The sequence below is a fragment of the Odocoileus virginianus genome, chromosome 22, assembly GCF_023699985.2.
Source record: "Odocoileus virginianus isolate 20LAN1187 ecotype Illinois chromosome 22, Ovbor_1.2, whole genome shotgun sequence".
Lineage (NCBI taxonomy): Eukaryota > Metazoa > Chordata > Mammalia > Artiodactyla > Cervidae > Odocoileus > Odocoileus virginianus.
The window spans coordinates 23,301,429-23,318,856 of record NC_069695.1 but is presented as its reverse complement, the minus strand read 5'-3'; the positions used below and the strand labels follow the sequence as shown (position 1 = coordinate 23,318,856).

The following is a 17,428-nucleotide window of genomic DNA, read 5'->3' as shown; positions in this document are numbered from 1 at the left end:
TGAGCTGTCAAATTTATGTCATTCCCCTGCACATGATGAAATTTCCTTGACTGCATTCTGCCAGACCTGCTCTCGGTTGTTGGGGGCTCCCACCAATACCATTCTAAAAGCAGGGAAGAAGACTTCCCTGTTGGCACAGTGGATAAGACTCCACCTGCTAAGGCAGGGGACACAGATTCCATCCCTAGTCTAAGATTCCACACGACAAGGAGCAAAGGCCCATGTGCTGCAACCACCGAAGCCCGTGCTCTGCAACAAGAGAGCAGCCCCCCACTCTCTGCAACTAGAGAAAGCCCGAGTCCAAAGCAGCAAAGACCCAGTACAGCCAAAATACATGAATAAGTAAATATCCCAAGGACTATGTAGAAAAAAAAAAGCAGGGAGAAGGAAAATATGGACAGTCACCAACCCTTCTTGTTTTCATCCTATCCACGTTGAGTTGAAAGTGGCTTACAGTTTGATAACCTAATTCTAATTTATAGAATTTGGAACTTTTGAATTAGGAGAATCACACTACAGTAACAGCCTATTTAAAAAATGACACTAAAACCGAAGTACCTCCTCTAGTCTAGAAATCCCTTAGGCTGCTTCTCCATGGATTGCTGCAGCACTTACAAGTCCTTTTAGGGCAAACATAACCCCCCTGAGGAGGAGATGGCAACCCATTCCAAAATTCTTGCCTGGAGGATTCCCATGGACAGAGGAACCTGGTGGGCTACAGCCCATGGGGTCACAAAGAGTGGGACATGACTAAAGCAACTCAGCACAGCACACACAAAAATGATTAACCCATTCCATCTTTTTTTCACCTTCCAATTCTTTTCTTAATGTTTTCTTTCCCTCCCTGCCTCCCTTCTTTAATTAGAAAGTGACTTGAGGTATCAGTGGGTCACCTCAGTGCTGAGTCGGCAGCAGCGTGACGGTTTCTATTTCCACCTTTTTCTTTCAGCCACACAAGGGCTGCCAAGGAAGTGGCCTTTCTGCAAGTCCTGGCTGCTTCTCCCTGCCTGGTGCTTTTCCTGGCAGGTGGGCCCCAGAAACACTTCCTTTAGGGAAAGGCAAGTGGAACCAGAGAGAGAAGCACTTGGACACTGGCGCTCCCTCTGCCCATCTCGCCCCTTCCTCCCCCCAGCACCACCCTGCCCCACCCTTCAAACAGTAGCTGAGCCCCTCCTGGTGCCAGGCCCAGGAGAGGCAAAAAGGAGGCAACAGTCACACAGAGATGAGAAAACGGTCCTTGTCCCCAAAGCACTGCCCCCGGACCTTACACAAATGATGCTCTCCTTGATTCACAGGCAAAATATGAGGAAACTGAGTCAGATGACTTCTTGAGAATCCTTTCTGCTTTCATAGCAATGACTTCCAAGAATTGTTCTAGTGGAGAATCTCTGCTCTGGACAATCTCTTTACACCCTAACATGCTTCAGGTCCTTTGCATTCTATCAACTGTTATGTATTCCAAGAATATGAAGGTATTCAAATAAAAAAGTGAATAAATTGTGGTGTCGTTATGATACAGAATATCATATACATTCATTAAAAATGATGCTTCCAGGGGACTTCCCCAGTGGCCCAATGGTTAAGAATCCACCATGCAATGTGGGGGATGCAGGTGTGATCCCTGATCAGGAAACTAGGATCCCAGGAGCCCTCACACTATCCTCAGGTAAGAGTCTGTGCTCTGCCAAGAAAGATCCCCAGTGCTGCAACTAAGACCTAACGCAGCCAAAATAAATATTTTAAAAAACAAAATAAGAATGATACTTACAAAAGCTTAATGACATGGAAAAATGGGCCAAGTATAACACCTGACACAGGCAGAGAAGAGAGCCTAGAACATTAGGTATTAAGTCATTGAAAGTGATTATCCCTGAGTGGCAGGATAATAAGCATTTAAAACTTCCTACTTTTATTTTTCAAAGTTAAATAACTTTTTTCTATAATAAAAATGAATACGATTACTTAAAAGTATCTAGAAGTGATTGCTTCTGCAGCAAATATTTTCAGTATACATGCCAAGGCCAGATGTGAATACTTTTAAAAATACGCTTTGCCTTGAATTTTCTGAATCTGTCTGTAGCACTGATTTTCTTTAATTCTAAGCTACTGTAACTAGTCAAATTCCAGTACCTTTCAGAGGAATGATAATCTCAAAATACTCACTTTGGAAGAATCCAAGGGCATTGAGAAGGAGAAAGGAAGGGCCAGTGAAATTTCTCTAGCTGTCAAATGTGCAGGGTTTTATTTAAGGTCTTGCACTGATAAGCTCAGTTGGTAAAGAATCCGCCTGCAAGGCAGGAGACCCCGGTTCGATTCCTGGGTCAGAAGGATCCACTAGAGAGGGGATAGGCTGGCTACCCACTCAGTATTCTACGGCTTCCCTTTTGGCTCAGCTGGTAAAGAATCCTCCTGCAATGCAGGAGACCTGGGTTTGATCCCTGGGTTGGGAAGATCCCCTGGAGAAGGGAAAGACTACCCACTTCAGTAACCTGGCCTGGAGAATTCCATAGACTGTATAGTCCATGGGGTCTTAAAGAGTCGGACACGACTGAGTGACTTTCACTCACTGATTAAGAAAGGTGAAAGCACAGGTCATCAAGAGGTTATTTAAGGAAAAGGCTCGGGGTGGGGGAGTCCGACCGCTGACCAGAGATGACTTCACCTTCGGAAACAGGTGCTCAGATACCCTGGCTGGCATATGACTGAGCTATTGAATAACAAACTCGGCAAGACCACAAATGCCACTTGGTACAAGGAAAACAGCTATAAGAGAAGATGCTCCCTCCACGGTAAGGAAGTGGAAAATCCACAAGAAGTAACCAAAATCTGGTTAATGCTTGGTGCAATGAAAGCCCCTCTGCTTCCCTCAGTGGAAGTGGGCAGAGAGAAAAATGCAGAATGGCCAGTAGTGGAGGATGCCTAGAACTCACTCCTGCTTCTGGAAGAGCTGAGAGAGAAGGCGTCTGACCATCTCTGGCTAATTCACTTACAAGTCAGTATTTCCAACTGACTGTGGTGTAACTTGTCAATCAAAATTTTAGAGGCTAAAGCAAAGATTGCACTATTAATTGGGTGCTTGGGACTCCAGAAGGCATGGACAGACTTTCCATGTCTCAGGCACAGCCACTAAGAGATTTTAAAGAGGGAAAAGGCTGTTTAGCTGGCTCATCTGGCCCATGGAACTAGTAACGAAAGATTTCATGGAGAGCTATGCTCATCAAAGGGTGCTCCTCTGACGATCCGTCTGGTCTCCCCTGGGAGCTTGCTAGAAGCCAACCCAGTCCTGCTGAAGGGACTGTGCTTTTCTTTTTTAATGATTTTTTTTTATGAGGACCATTTTTTAAAGTCTTCATTGAATTTGTTACAATATTGCTTCCGTTTTATGTGTTGGGCTTTTGGCCACAAGGCACGTAGGATCTTAGCTTCCGTCCGACAAGGGATTGAACCCACACCTCTTGCATTGGAGGGCAAACTCCTAATCACTGGACCACCAGGGAAGTTCCAGGAATGTGTGTTTTATTAATAATAAGGCCCCCAGGTGCTCTACGTGTACAGTAAAGTTTAAGGTGTAGTAAATGACAGGTGCAGAACATCTATAAACAGTATTTCAAGCTCTTCTGAATTTTCCTGCTTCCCACCTATTTTCAAATATATAGAAAATAATTTTTTTTATACTGTGGCAAAAAGATTTATCCTCCACTTAAAAATCTCTGTGAGTGTGTTTGTGTGTGTTTGTCCTCAGCTAAGGTACTCAGAAGGAACTTGACATTTATAATTTCCTTTTCAAACCTAGTTAACAAAAGCAGGCATTTTCCAGCAGTCTCAATTTTCTAAATTCCTTATTGCTTCTTGTAATTCTAACCAAATATGATGTTTGAGAGGGATGTTATTTACCACGGACTACTAAAATATTTGCTCCTTTTTACATTTTCTGGAATTTTTTTTTTTTTCCTTCTCGGCTTATTCTCTTAGGAGATGACTCTCTCCTAAGGTCATCAGGAGAAATTCTGACTTTGAATTTTTAAAATGAGGTTTCTCATTGTGACACAGGGCAGGGTGGTGTTCTGGTTTCTAGGTTGAAAACATGCTGGTAGTGTGCTAAATGTATAATAAAAGTCCTCCTGTGAGAATGTGACTCACTGAGCCATAGAAAGAGTTCAGGTAGCTCAGACCCCACCACCCCCAGTAGGGTTATCTCTGCCCTGAGGGAATTCCTCTTCATAAATGAATGTCCAGCTTCTAGGCCACTGATGATATCACAGATTTGACAGAATCGGGCAAACATGCATATTAATCTACCCTTGACCTAGGAGGGACGAGGTCAGAGTACTTTGAGGACATACTTACACGTGAATTTCAAGTAATATTTAAAGTACTTCTGTGATATTTATTACTGTAAACAAAAAGACGGAAGTGCCCTAAAAATGTTTGGATTAAGCCAAAGGAAAAAGCAGAGTGAATCTAAGACTGGATCTAGGTAGGGCTCTCCTTGAAAGCGCCATCTTACCTGATTGTCGAATCCGTTGAAGAGTTTGCTGCACCAGGACTTCTGACCTTGGGACAATGATGATGAAGTCCACTTTGCTGAAGTGGCCAAGGTCCAGGCTCTGGCTGCCGCTGTCCGCAATAGCACACACCTGGGACAAGAGTTTTCTGGCAACTGTGAGCTGCGGCTGATAAATCTGGAAGGTTTCATTCCCTAAATCTAAAATGTGAAAAAGTCATAAGAACACGATTAATTCACTTCTGTGATGGCCTCTATGAATCTATACAGGGACAAGTAATATACCCAGTGTAAAGTGATGCTCTGTCACCAAGAACCTTCACTTCCTACCTTCTCTCTCTATTGACTTTTAACAGATTGCCCACTTTCCCTGACAACTCAGCTGAAAGGATGTGCTCAAAGTGAATGTGACAATTTCACAAATGTATTATTGTAAAATCGATCATCTCACAAAGTACGAGCTCAGCACCCCTCCCTTGCCCAGAAACAAGGCCGACAGACCACATCCTTGCAGCTGGAGCCAGGACTCATCTCTGGAAAGGGGACAAGCTTCCTGGTTTCTTTAGGACTGTCAGCACAGGTCAGGTGTCCGAGCCCAGACCCAGAACAGAGGCAATGCCATAACCATAATCTTGCTGAGTTCCTTTGAGCTTTTCTGGATGGCACTGCAGTAAACACTGTCTCTCCAGCAAGTCAGTTGCAACATGGTTTGAAATTCTCCTCCCCATGACACTAACTTCACCTTTCTTTCCACTTAACTCCACTTTGCCAGTGTGTGTGACCTGGCAGGTCTGGGTGCCCGTGGTCAACTGTGGTGCTGACGCCTGTACTATCTGAAGAGACCTGATTCATGACACATCCAGCTGGCTGCTCAACAGGTGACATACTAGAAAAACATTGCCCAGATACTTTAAACATGCCAGTAGCTTTTTATTACAAGTTACGACCAAGTGATCAATCTCTTATACGTGCGTGTGTTCACACACACACGAGAAATAGGGTTAGTCGGCTAAACACCTGAGCAGGAAACATTAAATGCTTCTTGAAAGGACTGCTTTTTATTAGAAACACATGTGGAAGTCTGAGCGGCACACACAAGGGCCCAATTAACCTGTGCTAATGAATTTTTTTAAAAACCAAGCTGCAATGCAGCCCAGGCAAAGACAGTGGTCACGTGAACACCAGCCACCATGGAACCCTGACAGTGAGTGGGTCTCCCTACTGGCTGAGACAACCCACTAGAAAAGCCCCAAACTGCAACTTTTAAGAACAGCCCACATAGGTTTTGACCCACAAAGGTAATCAATCAAAATAAAAAATCCATCTTTGGATAGTTAGGCTGTTATATTTTTCATTTCACAGGTTAGGCAGCTGGGGACTAAAAGACGAGGCAAAGTTTGTAGGATTGAACTTAGCAAATTTTGAAGTTGGAGGAAAGCTAAAAATATGTTTAAGCAGTGTTTCTTTTCTTTTTCATCATTAAAATCTCTTATTTATTTATTGTGTATTTTAGGCAGTGTTTCTTAAACAGGGAATCGAGGGTGTGTATGTGGGAATCTGTAAGTATTCTGAGAATTTTAAAATTCTAACTTGGTTCACATAATACATTTTAGATTATGTGGATGATTACTTTACTGCCATATAATGTCCAGGAGTCAAAAATCTTTATTGCCTTCAAACTCATTTTTATGCCTGGGGTGATGCCAAGCCATGCTCCTTTTCCTATTGTGGTCATCCTAATGCCTGAAGGATGCATTCCCACCAAGTATTAATAGAAGCCAAAAAGCTGTCAGCAGCTGCTCATATGGATCTGTTTCATATCCATCCTTCTGTTCTTTGTTCTGTCCTTTTTGACACTGTCCCTATCAAATAGGGACTTGGGGAAGGAATCTGAACCTAATGGAATCCAACCTAGAGATCCAACTCCTCACCCTGGTCCCACCGTCCCCCTTGGCATCCTGCAAGTCCGCTGTAGGACACATGATGTGTCAGTGTTTCTGCTCCAGCTTCCAGGAAGGCCTCACTAACCCTAAGATTGTGTGCTTGCTAAGTCGCTTCAGTCGTGTCCGACTCTTTGTGACTCTGAGGACCGTAGCCCGCCAGGCTCCTTTGTCCTTGGATTCTCCAGGGAAGAATACTGGAGTGGGTTGCCATGTCCTCCTCCAGGGAATCTTCCCAACCCAGGGATCAAACCTGCACTTCTTATGTCTCCTGCATTGGCAGGCAAGCTCTTTACCACTAGCACCATCAGGGAAGCCCTGAGATTATGTGTGTTTTACATATTGGAAGGTAAGTGCAGGCAGTGGAGAGCCAGGGCCCCAGGCCAGACTTTTGTCCAGATTCTTTCAGGCAGTTCTCTGAAGCCCTATGTGAGCACCAAGAGCTGGTGGGCCCAGCTGTGGAGCTAAGGAAGGTACACCAAGGACCCCAGAATCTTGTGAGGGAGAAAAAAAGAGAGAGCAGTACTGTTTAAAATAAAATCTTTGGCCTAATTCTAGGTGATATTTACTAAGAACAAAGGCTTCAGACCCAGGCCACAGGGTAAGGCAGAAGGAAATAGCAACCCACTCCACTATTCTTGCCTGGGGAACCCATGGACAGAGGAGCCTGGTGGGCTGCAGTCCATGGGGTCACAAAGAGTCAGACATGACTGAGCACGCATGGTAAAGCGCTTTTAACTTGAGCCAGACGTCTCAAGGAGATAATGAGGAAAGGCCTGTCACAGTCCGTGACTGAAAGACAAGCCCTCAGAACCCTCAGAATGAGTCAGCTTCTATGTCCATCCTGAGGGGGGGTTCCCTCCTTTTGGCCTGAGGTGACATTACCCAGGTTCTGCGTGGGGATCATAGCAGCGGCCTCCTGAGGCGACACGTATTCGTTCAGGTCTCCGTTGAAAGGGGTCACCACACTATCTCCTCGTCTCTGTTGCATTTTGTCTAGCAGCTTGTCTAGGTCATCACCTGTTGCAAAATGGAGCAGAGATGAGGAAGTCACCAGGAAGGATGTGTTTGTATCAGACGTTGGGCAGCTAGGCTGGGTTTCTGTCGAGATCTGCCGGCCATCCTACTTCTCACATCAGAATTCACACTCAGCCACCCCCGTACCAGGATCCCCGGAGCCACAGCTACCCTTGTTTGTATCATGCTTTCAGGGTGCAGGCTCTCACATACTATTGCTAATTCTCTCTCGGCCCCTGTCATACCCAGAGCAGGCAGGATGGGATCACTGCATATCCATTTGACATATTAGAAAACTGAGGTCCAGGGAGGCCTGGTGTTGCCCAAGGTCACACAACAAAGCAGTGGCTGAGCTGAGGCCTCCCATCCTAGGGCCCACACCCCTCTGCTGTGTCAGGAACAAAATGCTTAGCAGAAACCATTCCACATGAGGGAACATAAGTCATCGAGCTTAAGTTCCACTCTCAGCTCTTGGACAGGCTAAGATTTAGATCCAGAAAATCACACAGCTGGGGACCCAGCAGCGTTGCTGAATCCGACAGCCACTCACCTAACGATGTGGTTTTGAAATGCGATGCCAGGAAACTGACCTTTCCCGTGATGAGTTCATAACTAATTTCTTTCAAAAACTCACTTGTGGTGAGCATGCTCTCTGCCAGAGCCCTGGACTGGTGCTGACCTGCAGAACAGAGGGAGAGACGACATGCCAGTGGACAAATGCTCACCGGGACATGATTTAAAATAAAACAGCCAGAACTGAAAATGCAACCAGAGTCTGTGCCTAGAGGGACTTGGATAAGGAAAGTCTGGTGCATCCAAAAGTAATGCTGGTGATTACCCAGCATTTGAAAGGATGATTCCAAAACTTCATTTGAAATGAAGTTTAAAATACAAAGTTAGGTTGATTAAGGGAAAAAAATAACATCCCTTATGTGCATAGCAACCCATTCCAGTATTTTTGCCTGGAGAATCCCGTGGACAGAGGAGCCTGGCACACAGGCACACATGTTTGTAACTGGGAAAACATGCCATGGATGTGTTTAAAGACGAAGGGAGGGATGTGAAAAAGCTTTAAAACATTGTCTGCGTGGCTATTATGAATATCAGCCTTAAAAAAATGTAAACTTATGTTGTCTTTTTAACAAATGAAAATTAGAAAAAATGAATGGGTTACACTTTCTGATGAAGCTTGTTGAAAGACACATACATCACAGAGAGATAGGCAGGTGGGTTTCGTCAAAGCAAGGAAGTTTGGCCCCTTTGTTAGGAAGATGTGAGAGCCATTCACAGAGAGAAGAAAAGCAAAATTTAGTCCAAATGGCAACTCAGGATGGAATCTGATAGAAAATCAGCACCAGAATAAAAAATGCATTTTGTAATGTACTGACTTTCTAAAACTTTTCTTTACAGTCAGTGGTACAGCATTAAATACCCTCTCCAGCAAAGAGGTGAATCTATGAGTTAAGTTCCTGGCAGATGATGATGAACTGGCTTAGGCCACCTGTGGCAGTGGCTTTATCACATGCTAGAGTGGTAACATTTCCAAAACCTTTTAAGGACAGAAGTGACATGAGACAAGGGTATCTGTTACCAGGATGTGCTTTGAAATAATGCTCCCACCACCAGCTGACAGGGATGCTAGCCAAACTACAGGCTACAAAAAATCTGATCTGAGGAGCAAAGGAAAAGTTAACATTAGGAGGAAGAACCCAAGCTGAGGCCCTTGATCAGAGATTAATGGCATGGATTCCTGAAACACTCAGTAAATAGTTTTCAAATGGACAGATGATTGAATGAATAGATTTTAAAAATTACTCACCTAATACGACCACGCAAAACTCATTTCCTCTGATTTTCGAAGCACAAATGGTTACCACATAATCCGGTAGTTTTTGATAGTGCCTCATTTCACTGAGCGTCCTCAAAGTCTCTGAAATGCCCTCTGCCAGAGAGTTCTGGGTCACAATCACATGAACCAAGTCTTGAGACACGCTGGCAATTAATCTAGCCAGCCAGGGGAGTTGTCCTGGTGACACTGATGTGCACTGAGCACCCATCTGCAGGGCTCGCTCTCTCAGAGTAAATTCCTGCATAGCTTTCAGCATAATTTGTTCAAATTCTTCCCTGAGAGGTATCTGATCAGGACCTAAATTGAAGAGAATTACAGCTAGAGTTTTTTTTTTTTAAGATCACAGCTAGAAAAGAGAGACATGCACATACACACACAAATACACCAGTATGCTGTGTATTCTGGCTGGCAAGTAAGCTCTCTTTCCTGTAGTGGCCTTAAGTATAGTACATCTACTAATCATTTTTGTGAAACTACCTTCTCTTCTCTGTCTGCCTCAGTATATATTTTTACAATGCAGACTTCTGTTCCTGTTATCTTTTAAAAAAAAGATGTGCTCAGAGAGTATCAATTCTACTGTACGCCTTGGGAGATGGTCACTGACGGTGGTAATTTTAAAAATAATATCAGAAATATTATTATATAATATTGTTATTGTTGTTGAGTTGCTATGTTGTGTTCTACTCTTTGCAACCCCATAGATTGCAGGACACTGAAGGTAGTGTTTTTGTTGACATATTAAACTTGGCATTATGGAAATAGTTAATGACTAATGAAGCAAGAAGCGAACCCACTAGTGTGTATAATCAGCTTCAGGCTTCACACAGTTCTCATTTTATTCATAAATACTTTAGAAAAACATTTTCATGTATAGCTTCTGTGCCGAATTTTGATAATACTGTCCACAAGAAAAAGTAAGTTATTTTTCACTCCTAATTTATATTTAGGCAGTTTCACACTTTCCCCAGATAGAGATGCTCTCATCAGTGAGTTATGTCCCAGAGTTCTGGGGTAAAGATGGCCTTTGGCCCTCCTCTCTGACTGTGGTTATGGCTAAGCTTTCACATTTGATCCATCCACCCTGGAATTAGGGGTATTTTGTTTCTCTTTAGAAACTCAACCAGGCTTTAGGACAAAATAAGCAAGTCAATGTCTGGCATCCAAGTGACACAAATGAATTCTTACACTTAAGTTGAAACTGTAGGACTGTGTTCACTGCTGCTACGCAAAACCCCTTCTTCTGTGCAGAACTGAGCTTTGAAACTCAGGCTTCTAAAACAGATCTAGAACCCCTCAGTGTCTGTAATCTGAGATCAAGCAATTGCCTTGGAATCCAAAGTCAAAAGACACTTGCAGAAGAAAACAGGGACGAGGGACCTGACTCCTGTATGGGAAGGAGGCACCTGAATGAATCAGAAATCTCTCCTTCCTTGAACAGGGATTTTTTTTTTCCTTTAACAGGGATTTAAGTGGCCTCCCTGACCCTGCCCGTCATCTCTGGGCAAGTAAGAAAGTGAAAGTTTAATAATGTTTAGGACAAGCAAAATTAAATAAAATGTTATAGGTTTTTTCTTTTTAAATATGTTTTAAAAATAAACAATTTTGGATAACCACAAGTACACCTATTGTCTAGCACAGGGAACTCTGCTCAATGTTATTCGACAGCCTGGATGGGAGGGGAGTTTGGATGCATGTATTATGTATGGCCGAGTCCCTTTGCTGTCCATCATGTGATAATGCTGTGAGACTGTCACAACATTGTTAGTTGGCTATACCCCAATACAAAATAAAAAGCTAACAAAAAACAATTTTAATTTGGAAAAAAAAACCCAGTTTTTTCCAGGATTGGCTGGAGCCAGAGGGAAGTAAAAGAGTGACGTCCTCACAGATTTTCCCCTTCTGTATATAGAAAGAGGGCAAAGAACTGGCAGTGCTTACACTGGCTTTGTGTTTCTGTGTCTTCCCCAATTCTTTACTAGGGGAGACCTTTCTTATCACCTGGTAACCACCAAAGTTTCTGGTCTTCATTTAACTTTACCGAACTAGCACCATGGTTCGCGGCCATTAAGTACACACTTAGTGAGCTCTAAGTGCATACAATTGTATTGACTGTATGAGGAGAAGGGAAGGTGGTCGTCTGTTTAAGATTTCTCCCATCAGAACAAACCACAGCTCAAAAAGCATGTGGCTCTGCCTGCCTCCAGGTGCCTCCTGCTTCTCATAGGCCATCTGAGGAGGCTGGTGAACAGGTATGTCGAAGGACCCACTCCGAACCACAATGGAGTTAACATGTTCTATTAGGCAGCATCATTAATCCCAAACACAATGGCATTCTGGGAAAATAAAATCTCAAACACATTCATGGCATTCTTGGTTGCCTTAAAATTCACTTCTATAAGTTTTGATGGAATTACTGTTGATGGAATTGAGAAATGGAGGAAAAAGTATTAAAGTTTAAATGAAGTAAGAGACTTTTTTTTAGAGTAAATTGCCTTGTTTCCAATCACCTCCCGTCATTTCTTCATCCTTAGCCTTTATGGCTAAATTGCAGGAGCCTTTTTTCCACTTGATTATGGTCATTTTTCCCCCTTCAAGTACTGATCTCCAGTTACTCAGCCCAGACAACAGGGCTGAAGGCTTTTCAGCTAAAGCTGCCATAATAGGACAGAACAAGGTTCCAACCAACTCAGGGTCCTCCAAGGCTCTGGATTTTCTGATTTCATCATCTACTTCAAAAGACTTTCAAATTGTGAAATAACTGAGACTTATTTTTTTAAAAAGTGACTGTAGTGGAAGGATCTATTCCTTCTGAAAAATCTTGCTTTTCTTCTTCTCTGTTAACTTCAGGTAACTGACCCATCTGAGTATTAGCCCTGTCCTCTTAGGAGTCTGGATTTATTTTTTTGGATGTCTATGTATAATCTATACAATATGTAAAAATATTCTTGCTGCCTTCTTTGAAACTTCTGAAGGCCAAAAAAAAAAAAAATATAAAGGACTCCAGAAGAGTTAGTTGAGAAGTGATATCTCAATGTTTAAAATCTACATTAAGAAAAAGAAACAGCTATTTATTTTGGACATTGAGAAACATAATTAATTGGTGGCAAGTAAAACTCTGGAGAGAATTGATCCTGAAGGGCAGAGAAGAGTTTTGTCTAATAAAGAGTGTTCTATTTTTTAAGAAAAGAGCTTTTAGTAATTTAAGGGAAGATGTTTTGTTTTGACCATGTAGTTCATTTAATTAACTTGGACTATGACTACTGAAATTGTTACTGATATTGAAAAAAATGCTATATTGATATGTTTGGTTTACCATAATAGCATTAATTCATGTGGCCTTGTCTTACTGATCCTGGAAGCATCTTGAAGCTGCTTTTTCATCCTGAAATATGGTTGAAAATCAGTATGTATCAATTAAAATTATGACATCAAATGTCAGACCCAGGAGATTTTTTATAATTTTGCTACCTGCTAATAAAAATGATCAGCAAGTCCCAGATTTATCATGAAAGTGGCTCATGAAATACCTGAAGCTTTACCAAATTTCAAAAGCCCATGTCAGGGCAGATCCTATGTCAAGGCTCTTGGGGTACTAAGAGGTGTAACCAAGACTACAAGCTGATGCTCCAAAGGCTGAAGGTAAGTGTGTGTGTGTGAGTGTGTAACATTGTTCACCATTGTTTAACATGTTTAACATTGTGTAACTTTGTTTAACATGTCTTTTTATCATTTAACACCAAAGTACTTCAAAACATTAAAAAGAATTCACAAGAGTACAGATAACATTTTTAATCTGTAACTTTACACCTCAAACATTTTTCCTAAGTAAATCAGTGGTTTGAAGTCATGGAAAGAGTGTATAATTAGGCTGCATATTAGATGGCCCACTGCAGTTTGCAAAATAAAGGACATTGCAATGTAAATGCTGTGGAGCCACGGCAGTATTGTCAGGGCGCATGCATACACCCACTATGGGGCTCAGGAGGAGATACCAAACAGAGGAAGTGAAGGGTTCATGACCTACGTATCCCTTTACCCTAAAGCCCAGAAGACCTTCCAGGGAGTTCCAAGATACTACCTCAAGGAAGGGAAGCGGTCTGGGACCACATCAAAGGGATGAAGCTAGAGAAGAAAAAAAAGAAATGGGTGTAGGGACAGAGGATGAACAAAATAAAAAGGTGGAAAATCAGAAAATAACTGCCTAAGGCAATGGCTCCATTTGCATTCCAGATGGGCGCTGCACTTTCAGAAAGGTGGCTTGGCCTGAGTCCCCAAGGGCGGTACCCATGGCACAGCTCTCGGACAGTCTGCCATCAGCTGCTTTGGAGACCTTAGATCAACATGGGACTGGACACTAGGTGGAGCAATTTATCTCTTCTAGAACCCGAAGAAGCAAAGCGAGGAGCAAGGAAGGCTAGGTCTGAGAAATGAGGAGAAAAAAAAGTAGGAAAGGGAAGGATATGAATAGGAAAGAAATGGAGGAAAGGACAAGGAAAAGGCATAGTGAGTGAGGTTGAAGAAAAAGAATGTTAGAAGCGAAAAAGGAGAAGGAAGAAGTGGATAAATGTGAGAAAGTAGGTAAGAAAGGAAAAAAACTATGTTACAAAACAGAATAAAAATCATCACCATCAAACGATTATTGGAAATAGCTTACCCAGCCGTACGAGATACTGTATTGTCAGAAGAATCATGTTTTCCACGCTCAGGAGTTGGCTGCCGGTCAACCCTAATTGTTCCAGATCCTTGTTTTCCAACTGCGGAATTTTGTAGCAGTTCACCAGCAGAGGGCTGACAGCAATATCACCAACATTTCCATAGAAATAGGGTAAAGTGCCATAGCCTGCCCGACAGAAGCGGGTCAAGAAAGTTTAACGTTTCCTCCTGAGGTCCAACCGGGTATATCTGTTCAACTAGGATCAATGACGCCTGCCAAAGCTCCCTGCCCTCTGAATGGCTACCAAACAAATCACTCATCAATCCTAGAGAATTCACTCCAATGCTCTAAATTCTACCCTTGTATTAAATTAGATGAACAGGAAACAAAATACTCATATTATATAGGGACATGCTAATTAATCTCTCTGCCATAGAGGATTGATGAAAGTTTGCAAAAACATCTCTGTATCCTTTGTAAACCTGCAGGAATAAAATATTTTCAGATAAAATTCCTGATCAGATAAGAAGTCAGAGAACGGACAGACTACCATAACATGCTTACCTCACTTCTTGAGGTTTTCTTTTAAAAAGTTTAAGCTAAACTCATAGATCAACGCAATATTCTGCCAGTCACAAGTATTAATACTCAGAGGGTCTTACTCTTTGCTATCTTAGCTATTTTTGTTATGTTCTCTTCCTGAATGTCAATAAAAGTCTCAAATCATCTTAGAAGTAGATAGGACAAAATGTGTTGAAAATATACACTGTGTTGATGGTCTGGTGGAGAGAATATTCCCTCCATGAGTCTTTCGAAAAGGCAGACGCCAAAGAGTCCTAGTTTTACTTATCCTTCCAAGGCTTAGCTGCACCATGCATGTAACTCGAATGTGCAGTAAGCACTTCCTAACTATATGGAATGTGAACAACTGGATTTCCCCCAGTGCCTGTAGGTCCAGGGGCCAGCCTGATAAAGAACAGGGCTCAAAGCAAAACCATCCATGTCAGTTGGCTCAAGCCAACTGCAAGAAACAGATAACACCTCACATAGACATACCATAAAAGCCCACTGGGCTTAAACACCCTATCTGTTTAGTCCCAGGGGTAAAGTCAGCAGTCTTCTTCTGGCCTCGGCTAGCCACCACCCCCACTGCCCCGCCCCAGGCAACAAGGGGACTCTTGATGTGGGTATGAAAGGCACCTCCACTTATCGAGAGCTTAGAAAGGCTCTCACTCCTACAACTTCCCATGGTTGAGCTCTGCGGCTCTGGGGCCTCTTGGTCCTCCTGACAGGGGCCTCTTCGCCAGCTCAGCTTGCTCCTTTTCTCCGCAGACTGGCTCCCTTTGCCTGAAATGAGCCCCCCTCAGCTTTGTCCGCTCTCACCCACCCTTCACTTCCCCAGCTGAAAGGTGACCTCTGAGAAGTCTGCTCAGACCCCTCCAAGCAGAGTTACGCTCCCTCTCCTCTGAGCTCTTGGGAGTTCTTGGCTGTGAACTCTAGACTCCTCCCACTAAACAGTGCTCTTTGTGGGCAGAAAGACTGCCTTCTTCCTAACTTCTAGTCCCTTGTTTAGTATAGCTTGAAAGAGCTGATCAATAAAAGCTGAAACAATTAATAGAGGCATCAATGAATACATTCATGAATACATGAATGAAGACACATCGAAATGGAGGCGTGCTTCCAGATTCCAGAGGACACAGGCAACTTGGAATTCCTTTCCTTACCTATCAGGATAACTGGTCTAACTCCTGAGTTACTCAGCAGATTTTCAGGAACAATTACAGTTTCCCCTGCAGGAATGGGTCGAGGTTGTAAAATTCCAGTTAATGGGGTCTGTGGAACTGGGGTAGATAAAAGGGACTCTGGAAAAAAAAGTTGTTTGACAAGAAGGATTAGATAGGAAGGCTAAATGAAATACAGTTGAAATCAACACAGTGTGACTACCTTTAATATGAATGTTTTATAGGCCTAATGGCTGTTTTATTAAAGATATTCATGCTTACTGTATAAAATAAGAAGTAAGAGGAACAAACAAATATATCAACCAATATCAGATCATCTGGAGATAGCTACTGTTTAACATTTTGGCAGCTTTTCCTTTTAGTTGTTTCCCCATATATGGTATTTTGGATTCTGTTTCGTATTTTATCTCTTCCTGCCCTAGATTATCAAGGCATATCTAGTCATTACAGAAAATGTGAAAAGTATCGAAAAATAAGAATAGGGATAAATTCATCATTAGTCAGTATACCTAGAGGCAATCACAGTACCATGTTGGCATAATTCTTTTTGTATGTATCATTTCTACATAGTCTTTAGAATTACTTTCTAAACAAATTTTTAAATAACCCTATGTCCTAGAATTGGTATGTTTACATTTGTCTGTGTTTTATACAGCAAGGTAGATGGGCATTTGAACATTTTAACTGGAGGCATCAAATGGCCACAGTTGGGTATTATAAGGGAGAATCAGTTGGATTTCAGGCTTCTAGTCACAGACTGAACCATTCAATTCAGAAATAGTCAGTATAGGTCATTTAAGGGACCAGATCACAGGAGAAGACATCTAACACCACTGCTGGCAGTGCAAGTTCAGTCATGCTCTGTGACGGCGGACTGGTAGCATCATGCCCTCTGTAAAGAATGGTTTGTGGATACTATGGGATACAACAAAGCCAGATGGTAACTCAAGGTCTTTCATGATGGCACATGTGCTTGTTTGGATGGCAGATATGATGGGGACAAAATATCAGCTGCCAGAATGCTGGATGCAATAGTTGGTAAAGGAAATTTATCTTCAAGGGTTCATGGAAAGAACAAGATGAGGAGATACCTCTGCTACTTTAAGGAAACTTAAAACCCATCTTCTGTTGAAATCTTACCAGTTCTTGAAAGAGGGCGAACTGTAGGAATAGGCACAACTAAACCAGGCTGGGGGATGGGTGACCCAGGATACCATCCCCGGTGTCGCTTCTTTGGTGGCCCAGAAATGAACATGGTAGCTGAACACAAAAAGAAAGATGAGGCTTGTCCTTAATGATGGAAGAAAGAAAGAAGTCAAAGTAACACAGGACCTTTACTGATTATACTCAGAAAGTCGAAGTCACTTTTCTAGAGGTAAAGATAAAATTAGAAAAAGTCACATACTAACAATACCATCTAACAACTGCAGGCTGTTTTATGATGGACCGTTTTACCCAAATTATTTCACCTGATTCTATCAACAACTCCATGAAGTCGTAGGATAACTACACTGTTATACCCATTTCACAGTGAGCGAAAGGCTCACATTTACCCAGGGTCACATAGCAAAGATGAACTTTGAACCCTGTACTTTGGTCATCAAAGCCCATGACTTTTAAAGATACACCTTATAATATTTGCTTCAATGTTATTTCCTAGGTAGGCCCATCCTTGTAGAATTACCAAGACACGCAACTGTAATTGTTCATACTAATCATAAA

General features: G+C 42.4%; 1 protein-coding gene across 6 annotated transcripts in view; it reads right to left on the bottom strand.

Annotated features, from left to right (window-relative positions):
• GREB1L (GREB1 like retinoic acid receptor coactivator) overlaps nt 1–17,428 on the bottom strand; it is a 246,567-nt gene that overhangs the window by 50,039 nt on the left and 179,100 nt on the right. For all 6 annotated transcript variants that reach the window (XM_070452719.1, XM_070452722.1, XM_070452723.1 and 3 more), the window contains 7 exons: nt 16,847–16,966; nt 15,689–15,826; nt 13,965–14,150; nt 9,281–9,607; nt 8,012–8,140; nt 7,330–7,464; nt 4,508–4,705 (listed from right to left, as the gene is read on the bottom strand). In XM_070452719.1, the coding sequence (XP_070308820.1) occupies nt 4,508–4,705; nt 7,330–7,464; nt 8,012–8,140; nt 9,281–9,607; nt 13,965–14,150; nt 15,689–15,826; nt 16,847–16,966 (1,233 nt within the window). The remainder of the gene's footprint in view (nt 1–4,507; nt 4,706–7,329; nt 7,465–8,011; nt 8,141–9,280; nt 9,608–13,964; nt 14,151–15,688; nt 15,827–16,846; nt 16,967–17,428) is intronic.